The sequence below is a fragment of the Macaca thibetana genome, chromosome 16, assembly GCF_024542745.1.
Source record: "Macaca thibetana thibetana isolate TM-01 chromosome 16, ASM2454274v1, whole genome shotgun sequence".
Classification (NCBI taxonomy): Eukaryota; Metazoa; Chordata; class Mammalia; order Primates; family Cercopithecidae; genus Macaca; species Macaca thibetana.
Window position 1 is genome coordinate 38,312,579 of NC_065593.1, and position 25,223 is coordinate 38,337,801.

General features: G+C 44.0%; 1 protein-coding gene across 1 annotated transcript in view; it reads left to right on the forward strand.

The window, feature by feature from the left end:
• The window catches only part of C16H17orf67 (chromosome 16 C17orf67 homolog), a 42,970-nt gene extending 27,977 nt beyond the window's left edge, over positions 1-14,993 (forward strand). Inside the window, exons 8-9 of the mRNA XM_050764811.1 lie at positions 11,168-11,304; positions 14,553-14,993. Of these exons, the coding sequence (XP_050620768.1) occupies positions 11,168-11,284 (117 nt within the window). The 3' untranslated portion in view covers positions 11,285-11,304; positions 14,553-14,993. The remainder of the gene's footprint in view (positions 1-11,167; positions 11,305-14,552) is intronic.
• Positions 14,994-25,223: the final 10,230 nt, after the last annotated feature.

The following is a 25,223-nucleotide window of genomic DNA, read 5'->3' on the forward strand; positions in this document are numbered from 1 at the left end:
TCTCTACTAAAAATACAAAAAACTAGCTGGGCGTGGTGGTGGGTACCTGTAGTCCCAGCTACTTGGGAGGCTGAGGCAGGAGAATGGCGTGAACCCGGGAGGTGGAGCTTGCAGTGAACCGAGATTGCGCCACTGCACTCCAGCCTGGGCGACAGAGCAAGACTCCCTCAAAAAAAAAAAAAAAAAAAAAAAAAAAAAAAAAAAAAGGAAAATCAACTGTAGTCCTGCCCCTTCTCCCCAAAGACAGGCATGTAAAAACAGTGTTTCTTCTTAGTCTTCGTATATATTTTTTAAAAGGTATCTACAATTTTCTGTCCTGTTTTTTCCCTTAATATTAACATACACATGTCCTCGTACTATTACAAGCTATTTGTAACCATAATGTTACTGAATTATCCTCTTTTGTTAGATAGTTGGATCATTTCCAATATTTTTCTGTTATAAACAACACTCAGGACGTTTTTGTGCATAAAGTACTTTTAATATTTTAAAGTATTTTCTATGGGTATATTCCCAGAAAATGAATTACTAGGTCCAAGAATCAGAGTATTTAAAAAACTTTTAGTATATATTACTGAATTATTTTCCAAAAGACTTTAAACAATTCATGTTATGTTTAGTATTCAATGTAACTGTCTTCTGAGACAGTATTCTAGTAGAGGTTTTAAGGTAAAGATATGATGGGAACATGATTATTGTATCTTGAATTGGAGACCAGTGGGCTGTTGCTGGGGCAGGAGGAGTGGGTGCAGGCAGGGAGGAGTAGGGATAAAAAATAACCTGTAGGGTTTTGTATAGGCAACTTAGTGCCATTCATTGGCATTGGAAATCCATGACTAGAAACAATGTATGTGGGATGATGGTGTGTTGCAAGTTCTCCTCCCATGGCATCTGCTTTTGTAGTTGTATCTTCTGCTCTTGTTTACCTGGTTAACTCTTATTCATCCCCAGAAACTCACCTTAAATGATGTCGTTTTTGAGAGCCTTCTTGGTGCCTCCCCCTAGTCAATCAGAACATCCCACTAGCATAGCACTTGCAGCACAAGGTTGCTATTTTTGACTCTTTAGTGTCTCTCTACTAGACTGTTCTAAATTACTTGAGGAGATGGACTAGTTGTTTCACTTCTGGGTCCCCACCACCAAGCACAGTACAGTATTGGCATTTACTAAATGATTGTTACTTCTTTCCATTCCCTTCTTTGCTTCTCTCCAGGGTAGAAATTTTGTGGGATATAGCTCTGCTGTAAAACCCAAAGGTTATTCCAAAAAAAATTTTCTATTGCCTCACTTAGACTCATTAAATTTCTCTTAATCTACTCAAATTTTAGGGAAGAGGTTGTTTGCCAATTGCTCGATTGACCTGTGGAAATTCTTTAAAAAGATGACATTCAAGCTTAAATTATTTCTTTTGTGATTATATTTGTAAGTGCTTGTGAAACCTGGGAATACACTTTCCTAGGAAGTATTCCATTTTGGCCTGTGATCCTTTAAGGAATGTTCTTGTTTGGCAAGCATAAATCATATTAGCTTTATTATAAGTAGACTTTGTAAAATATACTTTCATGTTTAGCTCTTTGACAAATGTGTGTAGTAACTCCATTACCCTTTTGTTCCCCATTACCTCAAAGGCCAGTTTGGAGTGACTGAGGTGTAAATTGCCCACAGCACTGTTCTGCCTTCCTTCAGGGCTGAGCCTTCAGTGTTCCAGTGCAGTTAAGTTCTGAGCCACCATTCTATCTATGGGATTACCTTGCTTGTACTAATGAGCAAAATAATTTTTCCAAATGCTGATGGATCTTTAATTCTGCAAAAATGTCACGGGAAGGATTTTGCCTTCTTGGAAAAAGGCCCTGCCTCGATAGAATAACTGTCCACTTTATGATTCTCAGCATAGGTCAAGTTCTGGTGAGTATTAAAGAATGTTTTATTTACAAACGTATAAAAGAATGTTTTATTTTTATTTTCATACTGTGAGTGTGTGGTGGGGAAGGATACAATGACTGCTAATAGAATTGGGTACCACTGCCTGGATTCCTGCTAAGGCGCCAGTCATTTTACCTACCACTGCCTTGGCACATCAGTGAAAATGCCAATACAGCAAGAAGACAAGTTCGTTATCACACCAGTCCAGAGCCATAATAAAGGACTACTTTTAATTTCTGTTCTAGTTACTGAGAAATATTTAAATCATTACAGTTGGCATGTGACATGGAACACAGATATTGGTTTTGTTTTGCTTTAATTTATACCCCCCCCCACTTGGAGAAAGGAATCTGAAGAAATTAAAACTTATTTTCCATATACCTCTTCTTCCTTGCTCCAGGAACATTTGAGATTATCACTAATGTCGGGTCATTTCTAACTCAGCCAGTGCAATTGTTGAATTTGTGGTTTTCAGGAGATTTGCAATTTGCCTTTTGATTTGACTAATGATTGCTTTTTAGGCGTTTGTGGCATATTCATTTTCCTAACATTTTAAGTAAATTGTGAAATGTCATGGAAACCAGTGCTGATTTCTTTCTTGTTCTCAATGTGTGTCTGTTTTGGTTGTTTTTCTTCAGTGATGATTTCAGTTGGTGTTTAGGAGTGTGAAATATATATTACTTTTTGATGCTTTTAATGTACATTTGGCCTAGGCTGTTATAATGAGCAGATTGACACAGATGTCAAGACATTTCCAAGGAGAATTTAGCAAGATTATGGGGAAAGAACAGTTATTTTATTTATTCATTTGCTCCTTTATACATTTTTCCAGTGAGCTTTGTTGTGGTCCTACTGTGTGCTAAGCACTAAGTCATAGACCAGATATACTTTGGTCACTGCCATAAAAAAACTGGTTGGATATTTGACTGAGAGGGACAGAGATTAAATGAGTAAAGATGCAAATGAGTATATAATTATAAAAGGTGCTGTGTATCAGTAGTGACATTCGTTAATATCATCAGTGATCTCATTATAAATGTCTTTAAGTATTGGGAAGTTGCCAGCCTCCTGTAGCAGATGCAAGTTTTCAAAAATCCGGTTTCCTCTGGGAAGCTCAATTTAATAAATACTGTAAATTGTTTTCCTTGAGGTGACAGGCTTACTTCATTCATTGTCAAGATGTCTGCCCAATGTGCACATAAAACATGCATAGCCAGTTCAGCACCAGCAATTGCACATGTGCTTTTCCTTGTGAAAATCATTGCACTTTGTCATACAGCAGAAGTACCGCCTGCATATGCCCATTTGGGTTGCTGTATACTGTTTCACCAGGGCATTCTTCAGGGCAACTGGCATTTTAAGAATGTTTTATTTTTATTTTCATACTGTGAGTGTGTGGTGGGGAAGGATACGATGACTGCTAATAGGATTGGGTACCACTGCCTGGATTCCTGTTAATGTGCCAGTCATTTTACCTACCACTGCCTTGGCACATCAGTGAAAATGCCAATACAGCAAGAAGACAAATAATGTCTGAGTGTTATTCTAAAAATTATTTGGCCTTACGGGCCCCTGAGGGGAGCACAGATCACGCTTTGAAGAATGATGCTGTAGTCTTTTCTTCAACAAGCCTTTACGGAAAGTTTCCTGTGTACCAGTTCCTGGGAAAGATGCTCTCCTTCACAACCTTGGTGTGTACTCAGATCTTTGTTATCTAATAGTAACCAAAGTTAACAGCTAGCATTTAATGCGTTCCTACTACATTCCAGGAATGGTGTGCCAAGCCCCTGGAGTATTGGGGTCCCAGCAGGAGATGGGGTACCTGAAGAGTGTTTAATAAAGAGACTTTTTACAAAGGCGTGGGCAGGATTAAGGTTAACCAACAAGAAATGATAAAGGATCAGGGTTAACAGTCTCTAGACCATGAAGGAGTAAGGGAGGCAGATGGTTCCCGGAGCTGGAGAGGACAGCCTTCTAGGAGCTGTGGCCTTCAGGAGAGGGATGCAGCCAATTGCTGGGGTGAACTGTGGAAATTCTTTAAAAAGATGACATTCAAGCTTAAATGATTTCTTTTGTGATTGTATTTATGCTTGGTGTGACTGTGACTCCTTGGGGAGGAACTAGGGGATTGAATACTCTGACCTCTCCCTCCTCCTACCCTCTAATCTGTTCTGGTACCTCCCACTGATGAAACCCAACCAGAAGCCACAGGCCAAGGGAGTCTATGCCGACAATTAATCTGGGTCCCACAGCCAGGTGAAAAGGGGGAGAGAATGGACCTAGAGGGACAAATGCAGGCTACTTATTTGGCACAAAACTTTATTTGCACCATTTCATTTAATATCTAACCCAAGGAAGCAAGTTAACTACCTTAAGGAAGCAAGTGCTAGTGCAATCCCCGTCTTGCAGATGAACAAATTGAGGCTGGAGAGGTAAAGCAATAATGACAGAGTCCAGGTTTGAAGGAGACTGAGACTGTTAGCCTCTATTCCTCCCTGTCTGGCCAACAGGCCAGCAAGAAGCAGGCAGCAGGGGTTCCTTCAGTGTGCTGCTTCCACAGAATAGTTGAACAAGTAAAGTTATGTGCTGGGAACTTGTTGTTCCTTATTTACAAGACTGCACACGGCCTTCCTGTTCCTCCCAATTACTATTCTTCTGGCCAAAGACTCCCTGGATAGGGAAGGAGCTCAGCCCAAAATCTGCAAACATGTTCAGAAAGCAGCCAGGGAATCATTGTTGGATCCTACAAGGAGCCCTCTCACCATCTGCCTTCTACCCCAGCTGACCCAGAGACTCCCTGCCAGAACACTGAGTGTATTTTGATGAGTTAAATGAAAACAACAGCCATAACCAAAACAAATCCAAACTGCATGGGTCCTGGGGGAAAGAAAAAAAATCAGAAAAGTTGGACACTTCATAATTCCTTCCTTTGCACATCTTTTTTTTTTTTTTTCTTTTTAAATGACTACATTTGATATAGAATGCAGAGTTCCTAGAGGGTGTTCTAAAAACTTAAAAACTTAGAGTTCTAAAGTGGACCCTTCGTTAAAGCCTTCTTAATGCCATAGGAAGGTTTCCATGATTTAGAATTTTTATGATATTGATACATGCCAAAAACAATTTAATCACATCACAAGTACGACTGAGTATGTCTACTCTTTCTTAAGGTGAAATGCCACTTCTCTGATTATTCTTCTGCAGTTTGTATGGACCCGTTCTATGCATACTTTGCAATGGTTCACATCCTATAATTACAGCACCAACATTTCCTTCAGGACAATATCAAAAACACACTCCAAGTTAAAAATCATTTCCTTCTCTATCCATTCTCTTTTGGAAGGAACAAAAAATAACATCAAGTTTTCTGTTTTTGTTTTGAGTTTTGCTTGAGTCTTCCTCTGTTGCCTGCTCTGGAGTGCAGTGGCATCATCATAGTTCACTGAAGCCTCAAACTCCTGGGCTTAAGTAATCCTCTCGCCTTAGCCTCCTGAGTAGCAAGGACTACAGGTGTGCACCACCATACCCAGCTGGAACATCAAATTTTGATACCAATATATGAGCCAACCCACCTACTACCTCCACTAAACAATATGAGGCAGGCCAATAAAGTCCCCACTCTCAGGGAGAGCTCACTGCCACACAGAATGACCAGGGAGGGCTACGCTGGGAAAAGTCTATGGAGCTTTGGGGACCCAGAGAAGTGGGGTCACGGGGAATCTGAGAAGGTTTCCTAGAGGAAGTAACATCTAAGCTGAGGTCTGAAAAGTCAGGTAAGGATGAGATGGGAAAATAAGAAGGTACAGGGGTGTTCTAGGCAGAGCAAACAACAGGTGCTTTGGAAGCCTTAGAAAGAACAGCAAGCATGGCCCGTTCAGGGAAATATGGAGAACAAAGCTCAAGTGTATTGATGGTGAGTGAAGAGGCTCAGGAGATGGGTATAGCTGGGTCATGAAAAGCCCTTAGCCACATTAAGGAATCAGAACTTTCTCCTGAGCCCAGTGGGAGGCATGCAGGCATTTTAAGTGAAGAAGCAATGTGGGTGAATTAAAAAAATGTATCACCCTGTGACTGGGCGCAGCGGCTCACGCCTGTAGTCCCAGCACTTTGGGAGGCCGAGGCAGGTGGATCACGAGGTCAGGAGATCAAGACCATCCTGGCTAACACGGTGAAACCCCATCTCTACTAAAAATTCAAAAAATTAGCCAGGTGTGGTGGCGGGTGCCTGTAGTCCCAGCTACTCAGGAAGCTGAGGCAAGAGAACGGCGTGAACCCAGGAGGTGGAGCTTGCAGTAAGCCGAGATGGTGCCACTGCACTCCAGCCTGGGTGACAGGGTGAGACTCCATCTAAAAAAAAAAAGAAAAAAAAAATCACTTTGCAACAGGATATGGAAAAATCAAGAGGGATTTTTCAGCTTTTTTTTATAACTTTCTTTTTTTTTTTTACGTGACTTTAAGAAAGTAATATGTATCACTGTTGTGATAAAAATAAAAACCAATAAAGCTATTTTTGTTTTTTATATTTTAAAAACCCATTCTGACAAAAGACTTGAATGGACATCTACTGAAGAAGATATACAGATGGCAAGTAAGCATGTGAAACATCATACGTCATTAGGGAAATGCAACTTAAAACAGCAGTGAGATGCCACTATACACCTATTAGAATGGCCAAAATCTGGAACACGGACAACACCAAATGCTAGTGAGGATGTGAAGCAACAGAACTCTCACTCATTGCTGGTGGAAATGCAAAGCGATGCAGCTACTTTGGAAGACAGTTTGACAGTTTCTTACAAAACCAGACCTACTCTTAACATACTATTCAATAATCACACTCCCTGGTGTTTACCCAAAGGAGCTGAAAACTTAGATCCACACAAAACCTGCACTCACATGTTTATAGCAGTTTTATTCATAATTACTCCAACTTGGAAGCAACCAAGATGTCCTGATGAGTGAATAAATGAACCATGGTACATCCAGATAATGGAATATTATTCAACCCTAAAACAAAATGAGCTATCAAGCCATAGAAAGACATGGAATTAAACTTCAATGCATATTACTAAAGAAAAGAAACCAATCTGAAAATTCGATTACATGTTCTATGATTCTAACTACATGACATTCTGGGAAAGGCAAAACTATAGAGACAGTATAAAGATCAGTGGTTGCCAGGGGTTGGGCAGATGAACAGGCAGAGCAAAGCAGATTTTTAGGCAGTGAAACTGTTCCGTGTGATATTGCTGATATTGCAATGGTAGTGCTAGGGTTTGTATGTGGTTTGTTTGGCCCCACCAAGTCTCATGTTGAAATTTGATCCCCAGTGTTGGAGGTGGGGCCTTGTGGGAGGTGTTTGAGTCATGGAGGTGGATCCCTCATGAATGGTGGTAATGAGGGAGTTTTCACTCTTAGTTCCCATGAGAAGATTGTTGCAAAGAGCCTGGCACCTCCTCTTTTTCTTGCCTCCTGTCTCACCATGTGATCTGCATATATCAGCTCCCCTTCACCTTCTGCCATGAGTGGAAGCTTCCTGAGGTCCTTATCAGAAGCAGATGTAGGTGCCATGCTTTTATTTTTATTTTTATTTATTTATTTATTTTTGAGACAAAAGCTCGCACTGTCGCCCAGGCTGGAGTGCCATGGTGCGATCTCAGCTCACTGCAACCTCCACCTCCTGGGTTCAAGAGGTCCTCCCACCTCAGCCTCCTGAGTAGCTGGGACTACAGGCATGCATCACCACACCTGGCTAATTTTTTTTTGTATTTTTGGTAGAGACAGGGTTTCACCCTGTTGCCCAGGCTTGTCTCGAACTCCAGAGCTCGAGCGATCTGCCCACCTTGGCCTCCCAAATTGCTGGGATTATAGACGTGAGCTATGGTGCCCAACTGCCATGCTTTTGTGTAATACCAAGAGTGAGCCCTAATGTCAACTATGGACTGGTGATGGTGATGTGTCAATGCAGGTGCATCAACTGTAACAAATATCCCATGCTGGTGGAGGATGTTGGTAGTGGGGGAGGCTGTGCCTGTGTGAAGACAGGGGATATATGGGAACACTATATTTCTGCTCAATTTTGCTGCGAACCTAAAACTGCTCTAAAAAATAAAGCCTATTAAGAAAACAAAACAAAACAATAAAAAATTCCACGAGAGGAAGAAGGTAAGACAAGGGGTAGTAAGAGCCTGCAGAGGTTGTGGCAGGGGTCTAGCCCCAGGGCTGGGGCCTGGGCTGGGGCCTAAGCTGGGCAGAGGCAGTTGGGGTGGGTAGAAGGGATCCAGGAGCATTCACAGGAGTTAGGCTGCTTGGATGCTGGGAGAGCAAGGAAGAGGAGTGCACTGAAGCTTCTTGCTTAACTAGCGATGTGGTTGCCATAAGCAGAGATATGATGAACCACCTTCAGTATGATAGGCAGTTCTTGTAGGCCAGAGATTGCACCAGAAGATGGAGAGGGAAGGAGGAGACCTTATAACTAAGATAAGAGGAATCACATTTTATTCTTTTATTTAAGAGAGGTCCTGTTGATTTATCATTTTTCTGTTTTATGCATCACTTGTAGCACATAATGCCATGAGTAACCCATATACAGAAAATTCACAGCCTGAACTGGCTTTGGGGAAGACCAAGGCACGTTGGGAGGAGAAGGCCAGCCCCAAAGGCTGGAAGTGACATTCCTGTTGATAAAGGGCAGAGCATGAGCAAACTGAGAGAGAGAGGAGATGCAAAGACAAAAATTTCATGCAAAGGATGGGTGTATTCAGAGACTGATGAGCTGCAGGTTGCAGAGAGGCCCTATCATGGCCCTCTGTTATTTGTGCTGTCTCCTCCCTTCTCTGGTGGTAGCACACCTGCCACTCCTCATCATCCTAGCATTGACGTGGGTTTTCTCTGCCCTGACCCCAGTCCATCCTCCACCCTGCTGTGCCCCACTATGTGCTCAAGGAGACTGACCCCTGTAGACTGAATCCCTTGGTTCCCTGGCCGGCTGGCTTCTGATTGGGCCCTGCAGGAGACTGAGGGGAAGAGGAGGGAGAGGATGGGCTGTTTGTTCCCTGTTACCTCCTTGCCTTGCAAAGGCTGTGCTGTGCCCCCAAGACCACAGCAGCCCCACCCCCCTGGCCCCAGGCCTATTGGCTCCTCTAAGGGTTCTCCACCCTTGGCCCTGCAAACTTAGGCATGGTCATGGCTTCCCTGTATTGCTAGTCCCTGGGTGCTAGAATATTCTTTGATAGTTCCCTTAACCCTACTCACATGGCTGTGAATGATCTCTTCATTAAAGTCTCTTCAGGCAACCTTTTCAGGGAGAAATTGTGTTCTTGAGAAGCATAGAGATTAACAAAGGCTGTCAATGACAATTGTAGACCAAGATGGGAAGGCAGGATCACTCCCTGCTGTTGTGAGGAGTGGGGGAAGGTGGGGCATCCTACCCAAAGCTGCACTCATCTGCTGGCTTGCAAGTACATTATTCAGAGCCACAGACAAAACCCATGGGTAGAGGCAGGCGCTGACTCCTTGCAGGCAGACAGCACTGGTGACGTCTTTGAGGAGGAAGGTGGCCCTGGTGGGCCACCTTTGACCATTTTGGGTCACTCTGTCAGAGTGGAGCAGGGATGGAGGAGGGAGGAGGCATGGGGTGGGAGGAATGCAACACAGATGGGTGAGACAGACAGAGGGGTCAGGAGTCTGCGGCAGCCTTGGTGGACAATGGTGAAGCCCTGACCTAGGGAAGTGGCAGAGATGAGGGAGGGCATCTGAGAACTATTCAGGAGATAGCCTCAACGTTCTAATGCTCAGTCCTATGTTGAGTTTGAGGGTGAGGGAGGCAATGACAGTTCATGTTCTGGAGTGGGTTCCTGAGTAGATGGAGATGCTGGCCACAGTAAGGGGCAGGACTAGTCAGGGCAAAGAGCTGCTTTCAGTTGTGGACAGATTAATGTGTAGGACTGGCCACCTTTCATAAGAATGGAATCGTACACCGTGTGGTCCTTTGTGACTGGCTTCTGTCACTTAGCATAATGTTCTCAAGGTTCATCCATATTGTAGCAGGGATCACTGCTTCATTCATTTTAATTGCCAAATAATATTCCATTATATGGAAGTAGCACATTTTATTTATCCATTCATTTGTTGGTGGACATTTGGGTTGCTTCTGGTTTTTGGCTGTGACAAATGATGCTGGTGTGAACATCTGTGTACAAGTTTTTGTGTGGACATTCATTTTTTGTTTCTCTTAGGTATATACCTACAAGTACAGTTGCTAGCCAGGAGTACAAATGGTAACTCTATGTTTAATATTGTAAGGAGCTGCCAGACTATTTTTACAAAATGCTTCTCTATTTCTAGTAACATTTTTTATACTTTAAAGTCTTTTTGTTTGATATTAGCATAGCAACCCTAGCTTTCTTCTGCTTATCCCTTGTCTTTTAAAAAAGATGATTTTATCAGAAATGCATATAGCCATAAGTAATATATTACATGATTTAGTTATACATATTTGAACTTTATAAAAATAGTGTCATGCTATAAATGTAGTTACTTGGACTTTTCACTCAATATGCTATTTCTAAGACCCACCTATGTTGTTGTATATAGCTACAGTATAATTAATTTATGTTCTCTGCTGTGTAATATTCCATGGCATAACCCTACCATAATTTATTGATTCATTCTCCTGTAAGAGTCTATTTGGCATGTTTCCAGTGTTTTGCTATGACAAATTTATTGCTGCTATAAACATTTTTATATACCTCTCCTGATATAAGAGTTTCTCTTGTTCTCAGAGCAACTAGCAATATAACTATTAGCTAGGAACTTGTTAGAAATGCAACTTCTCAAGTCCCACCCAAGACCCACTGAGTCAGAAACTATAGGATAGGCCCAGCAATCTCTGTTGTAATAAGCTCTCTGGGTGACTGTGGTATCTGATAAAGTTTGAGGTCCACTGAAGTAGGAGTGAAATTTCTCGATTACAGGCAATCAGTTGTTTTCTGAAGTGGTTGTTCCATGATTTCATGGAGATCCACCTGCTCAGTACTTAGTATTGTCAGACTTCTTTATTTTGCTCACCGGGTGGGTCATACTGACTGATCTTCCCTACTGAGAGGCATGGATGTGGCTGTCGATTTCTCCTTCCTGCCTGTCCTCCCATCCTGCCCTGTCTAGAGGGCCAGAGCCACGCCATGCATGCTGACCCCTCGGCTGTCACTGTGGATGAAGCCTTCTTCAGTATGGTTTGTTTTGACAGGAACACATGCACCACCTGCTCGCCCTGGAGCATCGCGCCGAGGAGCAGTTCCTGGAGCACTGGCTGAACCCTCACTGCAAACCCCATTGTGACAGGAACAGGGTTCATCCTGTGTAAGGGGATTAGGACCAGCCTCGGTACGTCTCCTTCTCTCTCCCAGGCCTCTGTCTGAGGGAGTGGCGGGGGATATAGCATGGCATGGGCTGGGAGATTTTCTGGACCATGCCTCAGGGGGACCAGCTGGTTAGCAGTTTATGGGTTTGGAGTGGGGGTGGCAAGAGTGAGGCAGGAGACATAGTGGGGAGCCAGGTTGAGAGGAGCGCTGGGGGACACACAGGGGAGCCTAACTTTTATTGAGTCACAAAGTGATCCCAAATGAGGAGGGATGTGACCCTATTTGCCATGCAGAAAACCTCTCTCTGGACCCCAAATCTGGAGAAGTGTATTTTGTTGAGACTCGGGTCTCTTCGGGAGGGCTCAGCATTCGTGGAGTCAACCTGTGACATCTGCCACGATCATCGCTACTGTCATCAGGATCAACAACTTCTTTCCCAGATCTCGCTCATGTTCCCCACTGCCTTCCTGCAACCTTCAAGGCTGTCAATCTGCCCAGCCCACCCTCTGTCTTTCCCTTTTCCCGGGGTTTCTGTTTTCAGCCTACCAGCAGGGGACTGCCCAGCTTTTCCCCCACACCCAGCATGCCCCCAGCTCTGTACCTCTGTGCCTGGATGAGGCCGTTTGCTTCTCCCTGTCTGTCCTCATCATCTTCCCCCCTTTCCAAATCCTGTTAGATAAGGTAGAAAGATTCCTTCAGAGGGTAAGCCCAGTGAATTTCATTTCTCCTCTGTAAGTTTTATGGACCAAGCAGGACAAGATATAGTCAGGTAGTTTATCTTTGTGGTGAGAGAAATCTTATACCTTTGTTGTTTATTTTGTGCTACTGTGAATTGACACAGGTACACTCCTATTAATCACTCTTTATAATATAACATAAATTGCCTCATATGATCCTTTTAACACCCTGGTGTCATTGCAGGGTATGCACTTTAACCCCATTTTAAAGAGGAGCTAACTGAGCATGATTAAGCTACTAACTCATGCTAGGCAGTGGTTGGTATGCTAGGCTTCTGACCACCATAAATCTGCATGCTTTATGTGGACCGTGTTGCACAGTCCTGTGTGTGTGTGGGCATGGAATCACTCTGAGGAAGCTTTCACAGATAGTGAGAGGATCACCTGTTGGCAGTGGAATAGAAGTTCTGCTTTTGAGGGGTAGGAGTGGGCTACATCCCTCTTCTAATTCTTCCAGCTGCTGGAGCTCTATTCTAGGTGAGGGTTCTGGTGTGCCTGGGCTTGGCTCCCAAATCCCAGGGTGCTGGCCTCCCCTGCACCAAGGGCCTTTGTCTTTTAGCACTGGAAGCCCTCACTTGGCTTCTTCCAGAAAACAGAACTGTGGAGTAATTGGATGCTTAAGCTCTGGAACTGGCCAGAGCTGAGTTTGACTTTCTGATTTCCAGCTCTGTGCCCTTGGGCAAGTCACCTAACCTCACTGACTCTTTGCTTCTGCCTCTGTAAGTTGGGGTAATAATGATGTCTAGGGAGCCTGGTGCATAGTAAGTGACTCTAAAAATTAAAACACTTATTAGTGCTGTGCAGTTGAAGTTAAAGGAGAGGTTTCTGGGTTCAGCCCCACAGCAGTACCCTCCAAGGGGTGACTGAGGCCTCTGATTCTTGGTAGGACAGGCACTGCTGGTGAGCCTGGGTGCCTAGCTCCTGCAAACACAGGGTTCCGCAGAGGCCTCACTCCAGGCAGCTCCCACTTACGTAAATACAAGGAAGCGGTGGCTGGAGAAATGTGTCAACTTGGAATTGGGAGTCAGACAGACTTCAGATAATGAGTCCTCCAGTCACTGACTGAATAACCTTAGAAAAAAAATGCCTGATTGAATAGTTTCCTCATTTGTAATGTAAGGATAGTAATGGTTCCTTCCTTATGGTTCTAGGATTTAAAAAGTCAATGCCTGGAAAATAGTTAGTGTTGCCCTGGCACACATAGGAAGTGCTCAGAAAATGACAGCTGGATGGTGTTTCTTCTTCCTTGGTCTACTCTTCCTCTTCCTTAGTCTCCTCCTTTTCCCCTCTCCTCCTCCTCCTTCTTGTTCTTTATCACCATCATCACAATCACCACCTCCACCATCATCACCATCACTACCACCGTCACCATCACCATCACCACCATCACCACCACCACCACCACCATCATCATCACTATCACCATCACACCACCACCACCACCATCACCACCATCATGACCATCACCACCATCATCACCATCACCCCCACCACCATCACCACCATTATCACCACCACCACCACCATCACCACCATCACCACCACCACCATCACTACCACCATCACCACCATCATCATCACTATCATCACCATCACCACCACCACCACCACCATCACCACCATCATCACCATCACCACCACCACCATCACCACCATCATCATCATCACCATCACACCACCATCATCACCATCACCCCCACCACCATCACTACCATCATCACCATCACCACCACCACAATCACCACCATCACCATCATCACCATCACCACCACCACCATCACCACCATCATCACCATGACCATCACCAACACCATGACCACCACCACCACTATCGTCTCCATCATCACCACCACCACCACCATCCCCATCATCACCACCACCACCATCATGACCACCACCACCACTCTCACCACCATCATCACCGTCACCACCACCACCACCACCACCATCACCACCACCACAATCACCACCATCACGATCATCACCATCACCAACACCACCACCATCACCACCATCATCACCATCACCACCACCATCACCACCACCGTCACCACCATTGTCCCCATCATCATTACCACCACCATGACCACCACCACCACTCTCACCACCATCATCACCGTCACCACCACCACCATCACCATCACCCCCATCACCACCGTCACCACCATCACCCCCATCATCACCATCATCACCACCACCACCACCATCATCGTCACCACCGCCACCATTATCACCATCAACCCCATCATCACCACCACCACCATCATCGACACCACTGCCACCATCATCACCATCAACCCCATCATTACCATTACCACTATCACCACCACCATCATCATAATCATCACCATCACCACCACCACCACTATCATCATCATCACTACCACCACCATCATAACCATCATCACTATTACCACCAGCATGATCACCATCATCACCATCACTGCCACCACCATCATCACCACCACCACCACCACCACCACCACCACAATCATTGTCATTATCCTAATGTTATTTTCTTGTTCTTTTTCAGCAAGCATTTTAATAGACAACAACCTGGATAATGTTGAAACAAGACAAGGCTGCTTTTTACATTTGTTTTTAAATTGCGGAAATGGATGTCTTCAGACCTTGTGAACTGTGGGCATATCAAAGATTGCCTTGGAAATGGCAAATATATATATTGCTTCATTTTACTAACCTGCATAAGTCACTGAAACCAATAGCTTAAAGCATAGACACCTGCCAAAGGTCTTTCCATCAGTTTGCAAGAGTGGAAACAACTAGAATCTTACCTGGGGCTGATGGAGCTGGAACTCCCAGACCCAGAGTTGGGGCAGGCTGCCTGCCCTAAGGAATTTGGGGAATCCTTGTTCAGAGTAGTGAAGCATACCACTTGGGGTTGCTGAGTTGTTTTGTCATCTATTTTTTTTGCTCTTCTTTTCTGCCCTAATAAACATTGGTATTAAATTTACTTTTAGTGGTCTCTTCCTTTCTCTCTCTCTCTCTCTTTTTTTAGATGGAGTCTCACTCTGTCACCCAGGCTGGAGTGCAGTGGCATGATCTTGGCTCACTGCAACCTCTGCCTCCCAGGTTCAAGTGATTCTCCTGCCTCAGCCTCCCGAGTAACTGGGACTACAGGCACGCGCCACTATGCTCAGCTAATTTTTTTTGTATTTTTAGTAGAGACGGGGTTTCACCATGGTGACCAGACTGGTCTCGAACTCCTGACCTCAGGCGATCCACAAAGTGCTAGGATTACAGGTGTGAGCCACTGTGCCCGGCCTCTTTCTTTCTTTATAAATATTGAAACAGAGATTTCCCTCCCTTGTTTATCTTTGTAAATCCAGCATCAGAAAGCTTACTGTTCTTTGAATGAATGAAAATACAAACACCCAGCAATTTTACACAAGGGATATATATTTATATATATATATATATAATTATTTGCCTAAGGCCAACTCTGGAAATAGGGCCATTGCTTAATACCAGTTGTACACCCTGGTCTTTAGCAAAGGCAACATTTCTTGTGAAAAGTGGGTTGCAGTTCCTGTATCCCAGAGGCCCTTACCTGCCCCACAACCTCGGGATCAAAGATTGGACAATTAGAGGCCAAAAAAAGCAGAAATTTGGAGGGCAAGGGAAGGTGGGCCAAATGGTTCTAGGGAAAGAAGAATCTGGCATCCTCAAAAAAAGGTAAGGAGGGATGCCCACACACCCTGAGCTACAGAGGAGGGCTTGTCCCAAAGGAGGTTGGGTGGTGTATTAGTTCATTATTGCATTGCTATAAAGAAATACCTAAGACTGGGTAATTTATACAGAACAGAGGTTTAATTGGCTCACAGTTCTGCAGGCTGTACAGGAAGCATGATGATGGCACCTGCTTGGCTTCTGGGGAGGCCTCAGGAAACTTACAAACATGGTGAAAGGTGAAGTGGGAGCAGTCACATGGCCAGAGCAAGAGCAAGAGAGGGAGTGGGAAGACGCCACACACTTTTAAACAACCAGATCTTGTGAGAACCCACTCACTATTGTGAGAACAGTACCAAGGGGATGGTACTACACCATTCATGAGAAACTGCCCCCATGATCCAATCAGCTCCCGCCAAGCCCCACTTCCAACATTGGGGATTGAATTTCAACATGCAATTTGGGTAGGGACATAGAGCCAAACTATATTAGGTGTGCTCGTCTAGGGATGAAGGTACTGAATCTCTCAATAATAATAATACCAACATTTTGGGTCAAACTCTGTACAGATGGTCCCTGACTTCTGGTGGTGTGACAGTGATATGCCCTCAGCCAAAAGCATACTTCAAGGACCCATACAACCATTCTGGTTTTCACTTTTAGTACAGCATTCAATACATTACATGAGCTCTTCAACACTTACTATAAAATAGACTTTGTGTTAGATGATCTTGCCCAACTGTAGGCTAATGTAAGGGTTCTGAGCACATTTACAGGCTAAGCCGTGATGTTTGGTAGGTTAGGTGTATTAAATGCATCTTTGACTTCCAGTGGGTTTATTATGATGTAACCCCATTGTAAGTCTAGGAGCATCTGTACTATCCCCAACTTATAGATGAGAAAACTGGGGTTTATAGAGTTTAGGCAGTGTATTAGTTTTCTATTTTGACTGTAATTACTTAGTGGGTTAAAACAACACATTAATTATCTTACGTTCTGCATGTTAGAAGTCCAAAAGGAGTCTCACTGGGTTAAATCAATGTGTCAGCGGGGCTGCATTCTCTTCCTCTCTTCCTCTTGGGGTGAATCTATTTCCTTGTCTTTTCCAGCTACCCGCCTTTCTTAGCTCCTGGCTCCTTCTTCCGTCTCAAAGCCAGCAATGGTGAGTTGAGCCTCACATCATATCACTTTGCCTTTCTCTTCTGCCTCCGTCTTCCACTTTTAAGGACTGTCATGATTACGTTGGGCCCTTTAGATAACTCAGAATAATTTCTCTGTCTTAAGGTCAGTTGATTAACAACTTTAAGTCCATCCACAATGCTAATTCCCCCTTACCATATAAGGTAACATTTTCACAAGTTCCAGGGATTAGGACATGGACATCTTTGGGGAAGCCATCATTCTGCCTACCTCAGGCAGGCAGTTTGTTCAGGTTCATACAGCTGGTGGGTACAGGACCTGGGATTTGAACCTGGGAAGCCCCTCACTACTATGCCTCCCTCCCCCCCACAAACACTTTGCACCTCTGCCCTAAACTTGATATTCTTATGCCTTGAATGAAGTAGTTTTCTAGACCGTGTTCCTTGAGGGCTGAGGATGTGTCTTATTAAGACTCAACTGCACTCCTTACCTAGCTGGGATGTCATTTGAGCACAGGCACCTTCCATGGGCTCTGATATTTAGTGCCAGGACTTGTCCAGGGTACATGGAACAGTGGTGGACAGAACGCTCCCTTAGTCCACCTCCCCACCTGCCTCTCAGAGTGGTTTACAAGAAGTAGGAGCTGAATCTGTGCATGTGGGACAGAGTGCACAGGAATGAGACTAACAGGTCCCAAAAGAGAGAAGGAGGGAAGCAGAATTAAAAATAAATCAGACCTACAGGGAGCCAGGGTCCTGCATCCAGGAAGAGAAGGAAGGGCGTCCTTGAGGTTCTAAAGACCCTGGGTATGGCCCACATATCAGGGGCAAAAACTTCCTTTAAGAACAAAGAGGATTCTTCATCAGTCACATACAGCCTCGTTCTCAGCCTCCTCCTCTTGATACACAAAATATATCTGTTTACCCTGAACACACTCTCCTGAGGCCCACAGATGAAGGGGCTGAAGTGCAGCAATTCACAGTGAGCTTGCTGCAACTTCACACCCCCTTTGCCCACCATCAAAGTTTCTCAGAAGGCAGGTGAGTGACAGAAATCTTGAAAGTGGTGGACAGCAGTAATTGATAATCCAGGCTTGGAGCCAGACTGCCTGCATTCAAATCCTCGCTCCACTGACTAGCTGTGTGCCCTTGGGTAAGCTGATTAACTTCTTTGGGCCTGTTTCCTTACTGTAGAATGGGAATGATTATAGTACTTAGTTCAAAATGCCATTGTGATTATTAGTTTATTGGGTAAGCACTCCATAAAACTAGCTATTAATATTTTTAAAATTCTTGGGCATTATTCTGTTAAGACAAATTGTCTCTGTCTCTCTCTATATTTTTAAAAAACCTTTTATTTAGAGAAGAGGTGGAGAGTGTTTGGGGGACCTAGAGTCAAAAGGCCTCCCTACTTGAGAAAGGGTTGCCTTCTTTACAGTATTGCATCTTCCTATCTATGAACATGGTCTATCTCTCCATTTACTTAGGCCATTTTTATGTCCATCATTAAAATTTTATAATTTTCTTTGTAAAGATCATACTTTTTTTTTTTTAAACAGCACTAATCCTGGATACATTATGGATCTTTACAAATTATAACTGGAATTTCCTTAAATTTACATTTTCTAGTTGGTTATTCTGGTATGTGTAGGAATAATATTGATTTTTATATATTGTTCATATCCAAAAGCATCACTCCTGGGAAGGTTCTATGGTGGAGCAGAAACAACTTCACCAAGGGTATCTCCAGTGGGGCAGCTCTAGGCCTCTGAACTACTGGCAGAAGCATTCAGTCTTTTTTTTTTTTTTTGAGACAGAGTCTTGCTCTCACCCAGGATGGAGTGCAGTGGCGCCATCTTGGCTCACTGCAAGCTCCGCCTCCCCGGTTCACACCATTCTCCTGCCTTGACCTCCCCAGTAGCTGGGACAACAGGCGCCCACCACCACGCCTGGCTAATTTTTTGTATGTTTAGTAGAGATGGGATTTCACCATGTTAGCCAGGACGTTCTCGATCTCCTGACTTCGTGATCCACCCACCTCAGCCTCTCAAAGTGCTGGGATTACAGTCATGAGCCACTGTGCCCGGCCGAAGCATTCAGTCTTATTGACTAATACATGTGCTTCCTGAAACAGGCAGAGACCATTGGCTCTTATGGTCTGGGTTTGGGGTCAGAGAAAATGAGCATAAGGATTTTCAGAGGGAATTGCATTTCATGTTTCATCTAAACAACACTGAGACTCTTGCAAAAAAGTGTGCTTACTCTTCCTAGAGGTTCAAAGAGAAATAAGATCCCAGTTCAAATGAACTTACTGTCTACTCAGGGAGACAGATATATAAGCAGGTAGCTGCTGTATAGATCAGGGGTTGGTAAACTTTTTCTGTAAAAGGCCTGATAGCAAGTATTTTTGTCTTGTGGGCCATGTCATCTCTATCACAACTACTTTGCTATTGTATTTGTAAAGCAGCCAAAAGCAATAAGTAAACAAACGTGCATGGCTACTGTATAGAGGGATAAGTAGGGGACAAGAATGGGGTAAATGGTAGACTGGAAAGAAACCTAGTTTTCGAGTGAGACAGATTCTAATTGCAATTTAACCTTCTGCTAAGTGGTGTGACTAGGTGAATCACTTAATTTCTCCAAGTCTGCTGCTCCCCCATCTTTATATGGGATAGTCATATTGGTCTCTATGTTGCTGGGAGTATTAAATGAGATAACTGCTAACATTCTGTTGAGCACTTGAAAGGTTCCAGGCACCATGCTAATTCCTTCACTGTATTCATTTAATCTTCGCAATAATCCTGTGAGGTAGGTACAATTATTATCCTCATTTTACAGATGTGGGCCCTTGAGGTTTCGTGATGGACCCAAAGTCATTAAGTCGCAAAATTAGGAAGTTACTTGACCCAGAAGCCACAGTGTTAGCTCTGCGCTGTGCTTCTTCCTCAGGGCCCATAGAAAGTGTCCATCTCAGAGGCTGGCACACGTGAGCTGGCCAAAAAACATCACAGTAGTTCCCCCATCTGTGGTTTCTCTTTCTGAGGTTTCAGTTACCCAAGGTCAACCACAGTCTGAAAACATTTAATGGAAAATTCCAGAAATAAACAATTCATCAGTTGTAAATTAGGCACCGTCCCGGGTAGCGTGATGAAATCTCACGCCATCCTGCTGCTTCCTGCCTGGGACATGAATCACTCCTCTGTGTGTACTACCTGCCCTGTTAGTCAGTTAGTAGCTGGCTCGATTATCAAATTGACTGTCAGGTGGCATTATGGCAGTGCTTGTGTTCAAGGAACCCTTCTTTTACTTAATAATGCCCCCATATTGCAAGACTAATGATGCTGGCAATTCAAATATGCCGAAGAGAAACCACAAGTGCTACTTTTAAGTGAAAAGGCGAAGGTTCTCAACTTAGTTAAGAAAGAAAAAAAATGTATGCTGAGATTGCTAAGATCTGTGGTAAGAACAAATTTTATATCTGAGAAATCGTGAAGAAGGAAAAATAAATTTGTGCTAGCTTTGCTGTTGCACCTTGAACTGCAAAAGTTATGGCTACAGTGAAAAATGCTTAGTTAAGATGGAAAAGTTCTAAAACGTGCGTGGAAGATGTGAACAGAAATGTGGTCGGCGATTGGGTTCAGTACTATGCTTGGTTTCAGACATCCGCTGGGGGTCTTGGCACCTCCCGTGGATAAGGGAGGTAGCTGTTGTTTGCTGGAGCAGTAGCTGAGTGGCACAGACGATTTCTGTGTACTGTATCTCCATGCCTAGCTCATTGCTCTGCGCATAGGTAGCACTCACTAATATTTATTAGTTGAGTGGTGAATTCTTTCCATGTCCTGCCCCGCCCCACCCCAGCACTGAATTGCAAACCTGGTACTATGATAACTTTTTCTCTGAGGCAGGGGGTTAGGGATGGCTCAAAACAAGGCATTACTGGAAGCTTACTTAGCAGGAGGGGTAAGAAGCAGTTTTCCAGGTAGAAAAGGGGAGGCAGGGCATTTCTGTCCAAAGGAAAAGCTCTTTGCAAAGGTGTACTTTTCTATGCCACCTGGACTTTGTTCCAAACCCTTACTCCTCCTTCTTCTGGCAGCTTGCTGTCATGGACAGTGCTCTGATGCCAGACGCTGGCTGGTCTTGATTGCTTTTGGCTTCTGGATCTGGTTCCTTGGTTTGTTTGTTCTTTGCTTATTTATTCCCCATGTGTTAGGCACTGCACTAGGTACTGGACACTCCTCCTGAAACTCCCACTTAAACAGAGGCCAGTATGGAAGAACACATTGCGTGCTGAATGTTAGGAAGGAGCAGTCAAGATGACCAGGTGTGTGGGCATTGACAGGTACCTTGTCAGGAAAGGCTCTAGGAAGACAGGGTACCTTCAGTGATTTGTCAAGGAATTAACTTGACAAAGGAGATGGAGATGGGGATACAAGGTAGGGAAGTGTGGGGGTAGAATGAGAGGCACAGGATGGAGGTGGAGAGAGTTGTTGCAGGCAGAGGCAGCAGCAAGTGCAAAGGCCCTGAGGTGGGGAAGGAGCAGGTTTGTCCTAGGAGCTTCCAGAAGGTCACTGTGGCCTTCCCTAAAGAGTGAGGGGAGAGTGTCTGCAATGAGCCTGGAAGGCAGGCAGGGGCCAGGTTTATGGGCCTCACAGACCTTTGCAAGGAATTTGGATGTTATCCCAATGACACAGGGAAACAGATGGGCGTGGAGGCAGGAAGCCACAGTGAGTTCTCTGACTTCAAATCAGAACATGAGTTTACTCCCACGATCCAGCAAGTGTCATACAGTCAAGTTACCCTCCCCCAAAACCTGTAAGCTCACCTGAGAGCAAACAAGTTCCTGCTTCAGGACTTCTTCAATTGATTACAATTGACAACTTATTTTTTGTGAGATTCAGTTTTCAGGTGGTTGAAACCTCTCTCTCTCTATTACAGAGTAGGCGGTCCTCTAAAAGCAAGAGAAGGAACACCCCTACCTCAAATACAATGCTTGCTTGTATAGGATAACAGAGCTAAAAATAATGGCCTTATGTGCTTTACTACAAAGGCTCATGACAAGCTTGTGACAGGCTGTTAGTGTTGTTATTCTCTTGTGTAACTATTTATATTTGCAAAAATTTATGAACATACTATTATCTCTAAAGCGAAACCTATTCTTAAACTAAGAATGCATTTTGTTCTTAAGATATTGGGACATCAGGAGATTTCCTTAAGTTCTGAGTCCTGTTTAGTTAGTAAGCATCATTAATCTGTTCCCTCAGCCTTAAACATCTTGTGACCAGGAGTGCTTAGCCTCCTGGGATTGTAACCCAGCAGGTCTTCCTTTCTTCAGTTCTTATTCAAGATGGAGTCACTGTGGTTCAGATGTCTGTGACACTTCTGAATCAGAAACTCTGGGGCTGAGGCCCAGCGATCTGGGTTTTCGTAAGCCCTCCTGGTGATTCTGATGCATGCTGGAGTTAGCATAGAGCTTCCTGAAGTGGAAAGCTCTATGTGTGGAAAGAAGCTGGGGCTGACAAGAAACAACAGATGCTGGCGAGGTTGCGGTGAATTAGGAACGCTTTTACACTGTTGGTGGGAATGTAAATTAGTTCAACCATGGTGGAGGACAGTGTGGCAATTCCTCAAAGATCTAGAACCAGAAATACCATTTCACCCAGTAATCCCATTACTGGGTACGTACCCCCCAAAATATAAATCATTCTATCATAAAGATACATGGACACGTATGTTCATTGCAGCACTATTTGAAATAGCAAAGACATGGAATCAACCAAAATGCCCATCAATGATAGACTTGATAAGGAAAATGTGCTACATATACACCATGGAATACTATGCAGCCATAAGAAGGAACAAGATCATGTCCTTTGCAGGAACGTGGATGGAGCTGGAAGCCGTTATCCTTAGCAAACTAACGTAGGAACAGAAAACCAAACGCCACATATTTTCACTTACAAGTGGGAGCTGAACAATGAGAACACATGGACACAGGGAGGGGAGCAACACACAATGGGGCCTGTCAGGGGGCGGGATGGGGGAGGAAGAGCATTAAGAAAAGCAGCTAATGCATGCTGGGCTTAATACCTAGGTGATGGGTTGATAGGTGCAGCAAACCACCATGGCACACGTTTACCTATGTTACAAACCTGTACATCCTGCAAGTGTATCCCTGAACTTAAAAACAAAAATTAAGAACAAAAGAAACCTGAAACTGAGACCTGGGTTCTCATCTCCTTTACTCATTTCTCTAAAAAATAAAAAAATATATTCTGAGGCCTATTGTGTACCTTGTACTGCTCTAGGCTCTAGGAGTGCAGTGATGAACGAGACAGACAAGGCTGATTTAAAAAAAAGGTTGTAAAATTCATATAACATAAAATTAACCATTTTAACCATTTTAAAGTATACAATTCAGTGGTGTTTAGTACATTTGCAATGTTGCACAACCGTCACCACCATTTATCCCAGAACTTTTTTTTTTTTTTTTTGAGACAGAGTCTGGCTCTGTCTCCCAGGCTGGAGTGCAGTGGCGCGATCTCAGCTCACTGCAACCTTCGCCTCCCGGGTTTAAGCAATTCTCCTGCCTCAGCCTCCCGAGTAGAGTAGCTGGGACTGTGGGTGCATGCCACCGTGCCCAGCTAATTTTTGTATTTTTAGTAGAGGCGGTGTTTCACCATGTTGGCCAGGCTGGTCCTGAACTCCTGAGCTCAGGTGATCCACCTGCCTCAGCCTCCCAAAGTGCTGGGATTACAGGCGTGAGTCACTGCACCTGGCCTATCCCAGAACATTTTGCTACCCCCCAAATGAAACCCCATACTCATTAAGCAGTCACTCCCCATTTCTCCCTCCTTCCAGCCCCTGGCAACCACCAATCTACTTTCTATCCTTATGGATTTGCCTGTTTGGGGTATTTCACATAAGTTGAATCACACAATATGTGGCTTTTTGTATCTGACTTCTTTTACTTAGCAAATGTTCCCAAGGGCAGCAGTGTTGTAGCACATATCAGTACTTCATTCCTTTTTAGGACTGAATAATATTCCATTGTATGGTTATACCCATTTTATTTATCCACTCATCAGTTGATAGACATTTGAGTTGCTTCCACTTTTTAGCTATTGTGAGCCATGCTGCTATGAACATTCATGTACAGGTTTTTGTTTGAGAACATGTTTGCAATTCCTTAAGGTACATACCTTGGAGTAGAATTGCTGGATCAAATGGTAATTCCCTGTTTAACTTTTGAGGAACCAGCAAACTGTTTTCCACAGTGGCTGCCCCATTTTACATTCCCATCAGCAAGGTACAAGGGTTCCAATTTCTCTGTGTCCTTGTCAACAACTTATTTCCCCCTGCCACCCCCTTTTTTTAAATTAAAAATTAAGCCATATGGGTGTGAAGTGGTAGCTTACTGTGGTTTTGATTTGCATTCCCCTAACAACTAATAATGTCAGCATCTTTTCATGTGCTTATTGGCCATTTGCATATTTTCTTTGGAGAAATGTCTATTTAAGTCTTTTATCCATTTACAAATTCTGCTGATGTTTTTGTAGTGACTAGAGCACAACTTACTCAGGGTGAAATCTTGGACAGGTTACTGAACCTTTCCTGCCTCAGTTCCCCCTTCTGTAAAATGAGGGTTAAGGACAGCACTCACAGTAAAGGGTGGTTGTGAAAATTTCATGGCTCACTGTGAGTAAAGCTTTTGGAACTTTGCTTGGGACATTATCGGTTTGCACTCTGTAATTGATACCCCTTATTAGACATGAGATGAGTCTAACAATAGTAACTGAATAAGAAATTACCAGAGATTAATACCTGCTGGGAAGTAAATAAAACCATGATGCAACAGAGTGACTGGAAGGCTATTTTAGGTTGGGTGGACAAGGAAGGCTTTTCGGAGGAGGTGACATTTGAGCTGACACCGGAATGACAGGAAGGAGCCGACTGTGTGAAGACCAATGTACAGGAAGGGCATTTCAGGCTGAGGGAATGGCTCAGGGAAAGGTCTTAGGCAGGAACAAGCCTGGCCAGTTCAAGGGGCTGCTTGAGAGAAGGCCAGAGCTGCTTGGGTGGGGATGGGGAGGCTGGGCTTTCTGTGTGTGGGGTCCTGGCTGATAGCAACAGTGTGAGAAGGCATAAGCTTTGGAGTCAGGAAGCCAGGGTGTGCAGGTCCTTGCTTATTAGTTAGGAAAACCTGAGACACATTACCTAGCCCATTTGGAAGAGGCCTCCATCTTCTCATGTTAAAATAGAGGCTGGTTATACCTACTTCATGGGGCTACTATGAAATGCAAATAAGAAAAACTAAAGTGGGGACACACATTTTAGATGGTATTAATCACATCACTGTGTCGTAGGGGCTGCTCAGT